General features: G+C 30.4%; 1 protein-coding gene across 1 annotated transcript; it reads right to left on the bottom strand.

Annotated features, from left to right (window-relative positions):
* Positions 1-1,634: 1,634 nt before the first annotated feature.
* LOC108198199 (protein PHOSPHATE STARVATION RESPONSE 3-like) lies at positions 1,635-7,575 on the bottom strand. Its single transcript, XM_064083728.1, has 5 exons — positions 7,478-7,575; positions 2,295-2,977; positions 1,955-2,031; positions 1,809-1,874; positions 1,635-1,691 (listed from the first exon to the last, which is right to left on the bottom strand). Exons 1-5 carry the CDS (start codon positions 7,573-7,575, stop codon positions 1,635-1,637), a joined length of 981 nt encoding a protein of 326 aa, XP_063939798.1.
* Between the last annotated feature and the right edge of the window lie 6,108 nt (positions 7,576-13,683).

Here is a 13,683-nt window from a genome sequence, read left to right as displayed (position 1 = left end):
TCAAGTATTGGTTGAAAATAAAACGGGAATGCATGCATATCAAGGGATTGCGTTCGGATAGAGACGGAGAATATACATCAAATGAATTTATGTCGATGAGATGATATGATAAGGCACATATCATGGGTCAAGATGTGTCACTAACACTAATATAATATAAACATGAGTAAATAAAATAAAATGATGGGCGAAAATTGGTCGGCATAAAGGTCATAGTCCTAAAACTAAAACAAAACTACAAATTTTTATTAAAACCCAAACTTATGTTATCAGCTTAACTTCGATAAAAAATGTCACAAATAACCAAAAGTCCAACATACTTTGAAAAATTAATTAAAATCTATTACAATTCAGTCTTCACAACCAACTGGGTGGTGAATCTAAAACAATAGCTACATGTTCACTCAATTGGTAGCCATTGTCTTTCATGTGTTCGTCTCTCGAATCGCACCATGCATCTTCGGATTTTACTAAAATAATTAAACTAAAGAGAACAAGAGTTAGCAAAATATGATTGACAAGTATAAATAATTTTACCACATGACATAAAAGAACTACCACATAATCAAGGTGAAACAAGGATTAACTAACTGTCAAAGATAATGTAGGCCAATGTCGACTTTCAATTTCAATTTAAATGAAAAAAATTTTAAATCATTAAGATGCATGTGGTGTGTGAATGATCTGTTAATAAATAAGACCATGCACACACTTGAAACATATGGCAAACTAATCTATTCATGTATCCAAGGCTGTGAGTGAATGATCTGTTAATATATAGGACCATGCACACACTTGAAACATGTAGCAAACTAATCTATTCATGTATCCAAGGCACTTCCATGCCTAATTCTTAAAAGTTCGACCAATGTCTCAAACTCTCATAACATATTCCACTTTAGATAAAAGATATTTTAATAAAAAATTCATTACTCTTTTCACTTTTTTGAAAAACCACAAAATAACATATTTAGGGTAAATATCATAATTCAGTACACTAGATCTCGTAATAAGCAACAATAATAATGAGAAAGCTATTTCATAGGTTAATCAAGTTTAAAATGCTCTAATGGAACAATTAAGAAGCTAAAAAGATAAAGAATATATTTAATAAACAGAACAAAATCACTAATTTGTAAAACATGTTTGACAATTCTAATTATAACCATTTGAAATTTATAGGGAAGTCAAATCATGAACTATTATGACTTATCTTGAACACAATGAGAGTTGTCGACAAGAGAATGAAACAATACTATGTCGAGAACTCAAACTAGCTTATTGATAACTAAGAAACTCAAAGAACCATATTTATATTCTCATCAAAATATAATTTAATAACTCAAAATATATTTTTCTAAAATGTTGAACGAATGAACGTGATCAAAAAAAATTCTTATAAGTAGATATGAACTTATTGATAAGTAACATAATTTTCGTAAAGTCTGAAACATACATGTCTATGAATTGCTTATCGTAAACTCCACGAGAAAACATGTCGCGAACTCCCAAATGGCTCTTTACAATACACTTTATTTTCATTTGTCCCGGTGTAGTAAACTTATATGAACATATATTAAAGTCATTGATATTAAACAAAGTATGGAGATATCACTTATATAGTTTGTACTTACTCATTCAAGGAGGCTGTTAGTGTCCTTATCCCGCTCAGAGTTGAGGACCACTGCCACCTGCCATAAGATTGTATTGATAAAGGTGTTAGTTACCGCCAATCAAACACACTTTTATCAATTCTCAAATAATTAAATATATTTCTAATTAAGTAGTTTAATTATAAGTATAATGACCAAGAAACTTTTCCCACCAGCAGTTTGTGCGGATAACATAGACCGTTTCATGTATATTCTCACCCTCTGCCATCAAAATAAAACAATGTTACCATATCAAAATGAGTACAATAACAATTCAATTTAATTAAAATATTGAAACCAACCTGTAGATGACTCTTAATGTGCTCAGTTGTCAATTCCCTCACATTCATTTTCTTAAGGATAGCTTTTGGGGTGGCATCTACAAAGTAAGAAAAATCTATTATAATAGCCAAAATATAAAAAATAAAAGAACATTTGTAATAGGAAATATGTAGTATTATTGATAAAATTGTTATATATTTCATGATCAAATAATAACTAAGATAATGGAATTAAGTGGAACTAAGATAACTTATAAGATTACCATTATAATTTAATACTCTAATGGAGTGTTAGGCTAAAATAACATATTTAAATAAGTGTGGCCTATATTTTTAGAAATAAGGAAGACTTGGAACTTACTGGAGACTCCTCCTAGTTGGCTGATTGCACTGAGAAATTCGGCATGCAGCTCGGGAGTCCAGTTTAAGCGGGGTTTATTGCCAGGCTGTGGAGTACCATGATCAACTCCCTCCCCGCCTCTATGTAGATGCATGTGTTGCTGTTGCTCTTGAAATGTTTGATTTATGGCAACTTGCTGGTTTTCCATAGAAGCTTGAACAATCATGGGTTGGTATTGCTGATTAATGGCTTCAGGTTGTCCAACAGATACTCCAACTGTGAGAGGTGGCTGGGGTTCATTCACAGCATGATATTGCCCAAATGAATCTGAAGTCATTATTTGTTGGTGCCCAATTGAAGCCTCAAAATTCATTGGACTGTATCCAGTTTGATGGTAGGACACTGATCCTGGTAAAAACTGGGGCCCTGACTCCTGGTAGTTGGATCCATGGTGCACCTCTGACCCTGGAGTAATCAGGGGTTGGTTTAAGGATGACTCTCCAGCAGACCAGACCTGATACACATCATTATTAGTGTCTGAGTAAAATGATGTATTTCCATAGGAGGAAAGATCAGATGTGTTTTGATCAGAGTTCGGATGATATATCTGGTGAGAAAAATCCGTACTATTGTTTTGTGGGGGATGATGTAAGGTTGACTCAGGAATGGACAGAGCTTGATGGTGAACTGAATTGTGACCAAAACTATTTGATGGATAAAGAGATTGATACACATCAGTATCAATATAATCAGAAGAATTTTGACCTTGATGGTTGAATTGTGGCCAAAACTATTTGAAGGATAAAGAGATTGATACACATCAGTATCAATATAATCATAATCAGAAGAATTTTGATTTGAAGGATAAAGAGATTGATACACATCAGTATTAATATAACTAGAAGAATTTTGACTTTGATTGTGACCAAAACTATTTGAAGGATAAAGAGATTGATACACATCAGTATTAATATAACTAGAAGAATTTTGACCTTGATGTTGTACTGAATTGTGACAAAAACTATTTGAAGGATAAAGAGATTGATAAACATCGGTATCAATATAACTAGAAGAATTTTGACCTTGATGGCCTATTGAATTGTGAACAAAACTATTTGAAGGATAAAAAGATTGATACACATCACTATCAATATAACTAGAAGAATTTTGACCGGGGAGAGAAGACATGTTTTCATCAAACTTTCTTTGAGCATAACTCATGTTTTGGTGATATTGATCTAGGATAATTTTAGGGATAAATATCAAGTTGGTGACTCGTTTCGTCCAAATGTATCAATTGAGTGACTGATTCCTAAATTGACTCAAATGAGCCACTCATTAGAAAAATTTGTATCAAAAATATCACTCTATCGTTAGTCGAAATTTTGAAAGTACTATATATTGAGTTTCGCACATTTTTTATGAATGGTATTACATCTAAATGAAAGATTCCGAGTTCTAGTATTTTAGATAATATTTTTAGATTTTTAAAAATTTATCTCCTATTTATTTTTATTTAAATCAAATAAAACAATCAAAAAATTAAAAATAAATAGTTGATAAAATTTTAAAAATCTAAAAGTATTAGCAAAAATAGTAGGACTCAGAATCTTTCATTTGGATGTAATACCATTCATAAAAAATATGTGAAACTCAATATATAATATTTTCAAAATTTCGACTAACGATAGAGTAATATTTTTGATACAAATTTTTCTAATGAGTGTCTAATTTGAGTCAATTTGGAAATCAGTCACTCAATTGATACATTTGAACGAAACGAGTCACCAACTTGATATTTATCCCGATAATTTTAATATCCATGGAGTTTACATATTTCTATGGTCTTAATATAGTCCACACCTAGATGTTATGGGCAGTAACGTATTATATTTTTATATTAAAAAATTCAAAATATCAATTAGTATTAATAATTTATTACTTGGACACCATCTGGATTCATCATGAATTTATATATATGATACGTTCTATCTGGCATCCACCTCTTATTTCAAAACTTATAATGAAAAATATATTATATTATTCCTCATTTTCACTCACATTTAATTAATTTGAATTCATTTTGGGTCCACACAAGATAACTGTCTTACAAATGGTATCTACCTTGTCTTCTAGCTGGCATCCACTTTTTATTTCAAAACTTATGATTAAAAATATATTATTAGTATTCATATTTACTCACAATTAATTAATTTGAATCCATTTTGTGTCCACACAAGGGAGCTGTCTTACAAATGATATATACCTTCTCGATTTTGAAAGGTCAAAACATTCAAGACTTATAAGTTGTAATTTATCATATAATTATAAAAATTTAACAATGACTTATAAGCTGTCTTACGTATTTATTACAATAAGTTATTATCATAATAATATACAAATTAATGATAAAAATGGTGTTTTTGATAATAACAACATTTTTATTATTAATTTGTATATTATTATGATAATATATTATATCAATTAAATGTGTTTTATAAAGTTAAAACATATTAATTTGATATTTATTAAAGTTAGTGTATATATATTTAACACACACGCGCATATATATATATATATATATATATATATATATATATATATATGTATGTATGTATGTATGTATGTATGTATATGTAAAAAAATATTTGTGCAATGAAATAATATAGCTCCATCTTAATAATCGTTTTAATAAAGAAATTAAGAAAAAAATATAGTTAGCACAAATGTCTAATTTTTCAATGAATATACTATTATGATATTTAATTAATTAGATTGTGATTTATTTATAAGTTATATATTTTTTTACCCAAAAGAATACATGTTTAGAGTTCAATTTATTACTTATCAATATATATCACTAATGAATGGCTTCAGCTTTTCCCCTTAGCGAGACTTCATAATTTGGAACACACGCCCTCTGATCACATAGCAATATCTTTAGAGTACCCAACGAAAGCAATGAAAAACCAAGGCAGAAATAAGAGCTTTTGCTATGAAAATGCATGGCTCCCAGAACCTATAGCTTTCAACTGATAAATGATAATTAGGAGGATAATGCTCTCTTGAATATTCAACAGAAAATTCAGCAGTGTGGGGAAAAAATTGGTGCTTGGGGGAAGAAATAACAGAGAATTTTAGTGGTCGAATGGCCGAGTGTAAAAGAGCTGTTGAGAAATAAAAATGATGTTGACTTCACCAAAAACGTTTAAGCTGTCAAACAATAGTTGTTCTTAATTCTAGATCAAAGAGAGGTTTTTCTGCCATAAGGGTCGAAACAATTATGGTTGAAGCTAGAGACAAAAATAGTCGATACTTTCATAGCCCGGAAAGTGCAAGAAGAAGGTAAAATGCTGATTTACACGACCTCAAAGTAAAAGAAAGACGGATAGTATTGTCTGCTTATGCTTGATTGGATTCAACAAGATGAAATGAAATGCAGAGTGTAGAGAATGAGAAGGTAGAAAGACACATGACAGAGACCGAGTTGAGAATGTTACAGTGTACACATTTCTTAGACCAGATAGCTAGATATATATAGGGTTAATTATCAACTGGATCACTTATTGGAGCCGAATGTATGCAAAATTTAACAGCTACTTTTGCTGACTCACTTCATTCCCCAGTAAATATAAATGTGTGTATCCGACCTTTTGAACTTGCACTGAAATTAAAAGCTTAATACTACTTTCTAGTGTTATTAATATAAAATCTTTTGTCATATTTTTTTTGTATTTGATTTATTTACTTTCTAGTTTTATTAATAGAAAATCTCTTTTTTTTGTATTTGATTTATTTACTTTCTAGTTTTATTAATAGAAAATCTCTTTTTTTTGTATTTGATTTATTTACTTTCTAATTTTACTGGAATTGAAAGAATCAAGAGCTGCAAAATTTAAATAAAATTTAAAGACAAGCATAGATACTTAAGTTTCAAAAGAAGAAGCAAAGGAACATCATGGTTACCTTGAACTTTACGGAGAAGTTAAATTTAACGTCTATTTTGATTTGATTTAACGGCATGCAACCATTAGTCTGATGAGTGGTTTATGTGAGACCAAAAATTTCGCAGTGATGCGGATGATACATTGGACTGTAATAAGTGATCCAGTCGATAATTAACCCGATATATATATGAGCGAGAAACTATTGACTATTTTATAATGTAATTCAAGAAGCTAAATATATTGTAAATATAAATTCTATAAATAATTGGTCAGGTTTAATAACAGGATGAAGGATACTATTGATAAATAATAGCCAGGTTAATGCTATTTTTATTTCACTAGTAAATAGGTTTCAATTATTTCAATCATTAAATTATGAGTGATTGACACTTTGCACCCCTTATGTTTAGGCGCTTTTTTGATTTGGTCTCAAATAATAAAGTTTGAAAAGCGCCTCTTTGACCACTCCGTTTAATTGACCGTTAAAGTTAATAGATGTGGGTTTTCACTTTGCACCCCACAATTTTAATTTTTTTTCATTAGTATTTTGAAATATTTTTTATTATATTAATATTTTTGCATGAACCATTAATATAATTTTGTTACTGTTACATTAATATAATTATTGTTATATTAATACTAAATTTTTTATATTAACTAGATCTTTCTAATATACCCTAGACATTTTCAAATATAGCAACACTCTCGAATTGAAGGACTTTAGAAATTTTTTGCCCTGAACATTTTGTTTATATTCTTAGAGTGTCCAAAAAAGATTTCCCATTAAGCTTCTAAGCAAAAAATCCCTTCAAGAAATCATCGTTAGCAGTGCTTTGAAACTTTGGAGGATTTTTGGACGAGAGAAGGCTAGGCGCAGGACCGAATTTTCCATTAAGGTTAGGGGATAGAAAAGTAGCTAAGGGACAATCTTTCCTTCAGGGAGTTAACAACGCCTCTATGTTCAATGCTAGGGTATGCTCCATTAGTCACAATCTTGAAATTCAGAGCAGCAAGTGATCAAGCCAACAAAGTCTATATACCTTAAACTATAGAAGATTTATATATAGAACAAGATTGATAGTGTAGAGTAGTATACATACCTCCAAAATATCTCCAATGTTTATAACAAAAGCATAAGGCAAACGGTTGAATTGGGATCCAGAAGCCGTCCTTCATAACCTGGAGGCCTTCGGTTCCAGTTAGTTGAAAAAGAATGGTGAGGCCAGTAGCATCACTATGAGGCGTGAGTCCAATAACCTGATCTGGTTGAGGGCATGGAGATAGCAGTTCATCCTCATTGATTGCATGCCTTCATTAAATATTTCTTCGGGCTTCATTCTGAGAGCTTTTGCCATTACGTTCAAAATTTTCATGGCCTGGCTCTTCAACTCCATTGAATAAGCCTCGATAGAAACTCTGCATATATTCAGGTGTGGAAATACAACTTATATAATAATACACTATAAGTAGTGCAGTGGTTATGCCCTATAGTGCGCTTTTGTTGTGCAAGAGTGCAAGGAGGAAGGGATTGCACTAACTCTGCTTTTAGTTTTAACAAAAAATTACCCATAAAAAATGCATATAACATCAGATTTATGCATAAAACAACAAGTTACCAAATCCTTATAACACGACAACGAGCTTATACCCGGGCTTAAATAAAAATAAAATATGAAATTATATATATATATATTTTTTGAAGAAGAAATTATATTATTTTTTAAGGCACTATTTGTGCAGTACTAAACTCTTATCTGATCTTTTGGTCAGTCTTAAGTTTGACCTTTGTCTTCGTTTGTTTAGTAGCATTATTATTTTATATTGTTCGCAACTTCATTTGTTATGATTAGCTCTTTGTTATTCATTTATGTATGTTCTAAAACATTCTTCGTGAAATCGTATGCTTGTCTTTTATTCCTATGATATATTCATATTTTGATATTTACAAAATTTTACAAAATGATTTTTACAAATTGAGAGGAGAAATTAGTGAGCCTATGTAGAGTGATTTATGTTCAAAATCTTGGCCAGTTTTATATATGAAAGAATTTGATGTTGTGGCGGATGTTGAAGAGTATGCTATATATAATATTTTTGGTTAATTTGTATTTTTATGGGAGTATTTTGTATGTAATATAAACTTCTATTACGATAATTTCACGTCCTTCTCTTGTTTATTTTTTTGTTGATTTGTATTTGTGTAGAAGGGTTCTATGTATGTGATGCCAACTTCTATTAGATTATATTTATAAATGTATTTTGTATTAGAATTATGATACCTAATGTGATTTGTTTCTTTTTCTAAAAATTTATATGGTTCTAGAATTAAAATTGGTAAATATAATTTGTTTTGAATTAAGAAAATAAATCATAAACATGCAAGAAAAAGGTAAAATATGTTTGGGATTAAGAATAGGTTTTTGTGTTCGTTCCTCACATAAATTCGGCTTATTAATTTTAATATTGTGCATAATATTATTTATATTTAGTATGTTATTTAAGAAAATACATTATATAATAATAATTTTATGACGGTGTGATTTATATGCTTCTACAATTAAACGGGTAGAAAATATTTATTTTAGATTAACAAAAATCATAAACACGTGAAAGATAGAATTTGTTTTGGATTAAGAAAAGTAATTATAAATATGCAAGTAGATATCAGTTGTCTTATAGAATAGAACATAATTTTATTCTAATCATTTATTGTGTATATGATCGTACTGATGATAAACTTATAGTAGGAAGACAACCGTGCGATCATGCAACCAAATTATCAGTGTTATGCTTATTATATTATATATAAGTATATTCTAATCATTTATTCTGTATACGAGGGAAGGGAAGACGACCGTGCAACCATGCAACCAAATTATGTGTGTAACATAAATTAAATAGTAATATCACATATGTTTCCTGATCGTAGCTTTGATTGGAGTTCTGTTCCGATTATAGTAAAGGAGTGTATTATGCACGATTTAATGGAATAAACTATCCGCATTTCGTAAAAAAAAATAGCAAGACATTTTCCTAACATAAACATTCTTCTAATTGTATTTTTTTCATATAAATTTGTACTAGAACCCTCCTCTTTTTTCATTTGGAGCTAAATATATTGTGGTGGTTTTGAATATGCTCATAAAAGATTTGTAAGGAAAATGTACTTCTATTTGTAAATTGTATATTTATTTTATATCCTTATGCAATAATAAAATAAATAAGTATATTTTATAAAGTCATATAAAAAAATTGATTAAATAGTTAAAAGAGAGTCTAAATTATGCATATTATATTCTAAAATGTGAGAGCTACTTTAATAGGCCACATTTTTATGATACAATTCCAAAAAAATCAAGGCAAATTGAAGGGCCCAACCCAAATCCAATTCTAGAAAGTTCTCATGAAATACAAATAATATATTAATTATCCCAATTCTAGAAACTTCTCACCAACCAAATATATGGCATTCATCCGCACATTTCTACAAGTCCAATTTACACCATTACCTTTTGGTTATTCACCTATATATCTTTCATTTTGAACTCCCTTTATACAGATCTATTCTTATTATGTGCATAATCCTTGTTCAACTCTTCACTTGTATGATTTACTGGATATATGCGGAAGATGAAGAAGATCATCACCCAGATGGAGATCACCCCAGACTAGGACATAAATCAGTTATTCTTTGTGCACAGGTTTTAAAATTTTTCTACTAAATGTTTCCGAAATATAAGTATTGTTGTTTATTATGTGAATCGAGTTTCCTAGTTCTGGGAATTTTGCCATCAACTTTTTTAATCAAATTTTAACAACGAACATTATTCCCTCAAATTTTATTGAAATATAACTATTGATCAATTATGTTTGTACAATGGGTTTATAAGATCTAATACTTTTGTACATATGTAGAATGCTTTTTTTTTAATTCTTCATGTATGCTTAATGTTAATTTTTTCTCTAATTATGGTTTGGATCCTTATTATATATTTAATGCGGATATTTAAGACTCTGAAATGCTTCTCATGATTCTTAAAATTGAAAGATTTTTGAGATATGGGGTATATATTATCTTCAATGTATATATTATTTTTAATATTCTTAATCATAAATTAGTATTTTATGAATTATTAACCCCGAACAATATTTTGTATTTATGAACAAGTATGTTTCATTTATGAATTAACTACTATAGCGTTTTAATTTGATTATACAAATCCATATTACAATTCTTTGCATATGTGCACCAGACTTATCATTTTTTACTTGTTTGTCCATTCAGGTACTAACTATGAGGTTGTTCTTGGTACATTATAAAAACTTGAGTGTGGACCTTCTTTTTCCTTCATACCAAAGAAAACCAAATGGAATGGTGGAAATATTTGGTAAAAGGTGATCTCGACTAGATACACAAAAGTGGAGCCTCAAACTCGCAAGCTCTTGATCACCAAAAATCTCCAAATTGCGGAAAAAATGATGGTAAAGAGCAATTTCAAACTCCAGTACTATGTTGTGATATTATAGTTTGACAAGGGGGAAGAAGTTAATTGGCTTTCGGCCAAGATATGTTATTCATAATCAAGATAATATATGCCACATTTTTTTCGAACAAGAGATGTTATTCATAATCAAGATAATATATGCTAGATTTCGATATCTCACTTGCTAGAACATTAATAATGGTCACGTCATTAAACGACTATTGTTGTTCTTTCAAACCTAATGATGTTTTAAGGCCATATTGTCATGTTCAAGTTGTATTATGTGGGCAAAACTTAATTGGGGCATTGCTTGTGTGGGAAAAAAAAAGATCTTGAATTATTGTATCTTTGTCGAACTTAAATATCTATCATCAAGTTTGAGTTGTATATTTTTTTCTCTCCAAATATCTAATCTTCAATTTCTAGTGTTGTAAGGATTTGCACCTCTATTCTTAATTATTTTGATTACACATCTATTATGCCATAAAAAGTATCTTATTGTCCGAAACTTAACAATGTGAGATTATAAGTTGGGTTGAATACAATTTTACAATAATTTTGAATTTTTATTTGATATTTTAGGAACTGTTAAAACAAAAACAAGCAAACAAACTAGTGTGAAACTAAATAAATTCAAGAAAAAGATCTCTAAAAAATTTCAAATGGTTTGTTGTGCAACTAAATGTCTAACATGTTTTACGAAATTAACACAAGTCTATTACGACTCGATAACAACCAATTCACTTGTGAATCCAAAATCATAACAACATGTTTGCTCCTTCCAAAACTAAAGAGGTTCATCGGATGCCTAGCCATACTCTTACCATTCAGCCTATAGAATCACATCGTTCATATTAGGAAAAGGAGAGTGAGGGGTCTTTGAATATAATTGAATTGATTTGATTAAAGACAACAAGAGTCAAGAGTGAGCAACACATGTTCACGAAGTATAGACATGATTTTATACCACATGGTATAAAAGAACGGTAGCATAATTAGGTCAAACCAAGGATTCATTGATTTTAAATGGAAATATCTTATAATCATTAACCATCAAAGATAATGTATGCCAATATCGGCTTTTAATTTATATGAAAAAGATGTGAAATCATTATGACACATGTGGGGAGTCCATGATCAGTCAATCAACAACACCAGACAAGATAATACATTGGGGTACCCAAGGCAAATATTGACCCAATTCATAAAAATTTGACTAGTGTCTCGGTCTCTCATAACATATTATAAGCGCGTGCATGGTGCTGTTGAACAACAGATTAGCATGGACTGATCAGCACATGTGTTAATAATTTTCAAAAAAAAATCATATAAATTGAAATTAAAATAAAGTCTGTATTAGCCTAAAATTTTTTCAACTAGCCCTGATTTGGCTAACATTCCTGAAGAGGTGGGAGGCCTCTCTAGTCCCCGGTGTCCTTTTACCATGTAAAAGGCTTGCCTTTCATTCATTATGTTACCCGATCACTCTCTATAATTTTTGGACTATTTCTATAATTAAATACTCGTCTATATCAATTAGACGGTGAAAAAGATAATCAATTTAGAAATTTTATTCAATTAATGTAAATAAAGGCTCAATCCATGGATGAGAAGAAGTACCCGTTGAGGGGATGTAGTGCTTGAGTCAAAAAAATCATTGATATAGAAATACTTGTTAACCGTAATTAAAAGATATCATTTGATGGATAGATGGAAATATCTGTTGATAGAAAATTGGTCATTCATATGGCATGGGCTTAGATGAAGCCATGTCTAAAAAAAGTGGCATGAGCAACAAAAGCAAAAGAAGCCCGAGAGATTCTGCACAACGATTTTAAAGTGTTGACAAAGTAAAAAAGGTACGATTACAAACCCTACGTGGTGAATTTGAATCATTGCATATGAAGGAAACAGAATATATCCCAAATTATGGAGCAAAGTTAGAAGATGCTTGTGTCAATGAAAAATACAAAGATCGTTGAATACAAAATTGCAACTTGTTGGCATATCCATTGAAGAATGAAATGATACGGAAACCATGACCATTGATCAATTCATTGGTTCATTACAAGCATATTCAGAAATATTGTTAAAAAAAAGAAGAAACGAAATCCCATGTGTTAAAAACTAATGACTCTGTTAAAGACAAAGACAAGCTCCTGTACTCACTAGATACTAGAAGAAGAGGTCGTGGATGTGCAAATAAAAATTTTAACCGAGGTAGAGGACGTGTACATGTAAGCAATAGATTTAAAAGAAGAGAGCAGACAAATCAACGAAATTGGCGCCAACAAGGAAGTAGCCGTGGCAGAGGTGCCAGAATGACTCCAGGCAGAGGTTGCAGATAACGTGAATGTTACAGTTGTGGAAAATTTGGACATTTTGCAAGGAATTGTTGGTTTAACAAAATGGTTGAAGAAAAGACAAACATAGCTGAAACAGGAGAGCAACAAGATGGAGTTTTGCCAATGGCCAACAAAAAGATGATTCAAGAAACTGATGTAATATAGTACCTTGACAGTGGTGCGAGCAACCACATGAGTGGACTCAAACATCTCTTTACTGATTTAAGAGAAATAAATTATGGTTTTGTGTCTTTTGGTGATGCATCAAAGGTTGAAGTCAAAGGAAAAGGTGAAATTAGTTTTTCCAAAATAGAAGGCAGACAGAGAAAAATAGAAGATATTTATTTTGTTCGGGACCTCAAAAACAACATTCTAAGCTGTGGACAACTATTTGAGAAAGGATATTCAATTTTCATGGAGAATAAAGTCATGTTCCTGAAAGATGAAAATGGGGGGACAATATATTGCTCAAATAGAAATGTCCCAAAATTAGAGTTTCAAACTAAACTTGAGGAACATGCAGGAGACATGTATGCAAGTGAAGATACAGGACAAAGCAACCTTGTGGCACAAGAAACTTGGACACCTACACTACGGTGGTCTAAAAGAGATGTCAAACAAAGGGATAGTTCAT

This window comes from Daucus carota, chromosome 8, assembly GCF_001625215.2.
Source record: "Daucus carota subsp. sativus chromosome 8, DH1 v3.0, whole genome shotgun sequence".
NCBI classification, from domain to species: domain Eukaryota; kingdom Viridiplantae; phylum Streptophyta; class Magnoliopsida; order Apiales; family Apiaceae; genus Daucus; species Daucus carota.
The sequence above is the reverse complement of the archived record's forward strand: the minus strand, read 5'-3'. Positions and strand labels throughout refer to the sequence as shown.

What these genes read in the sequence shown, in the direction of transcription:
- LOC108198199 (XM_064083728.1), bottom strand. Translation starts at nt 7,575, where the DNA reads ATGGCAAAAGCTCTCAGAATGAAGCCCGAAGAAATATTTAATGAAGGC. An exon ending in CATGCCCTCAACCAGATCAG is followed by an intron (nt 2,978 to 7,477) that starts GTTATTGGACTC and finishes TCCATCAAATAG; the next exon opens with TTTTGGTCACAATTCAGTTC. An exon ending in ACATTAAGAGTCATCTACAG is followed by an intron (nt 1,875 to 1,954) that starts GTTGGTTTCAAT and finishes TTTTGATGGCAG; the next exon opens with AGGGTGAGAATATACATGAA.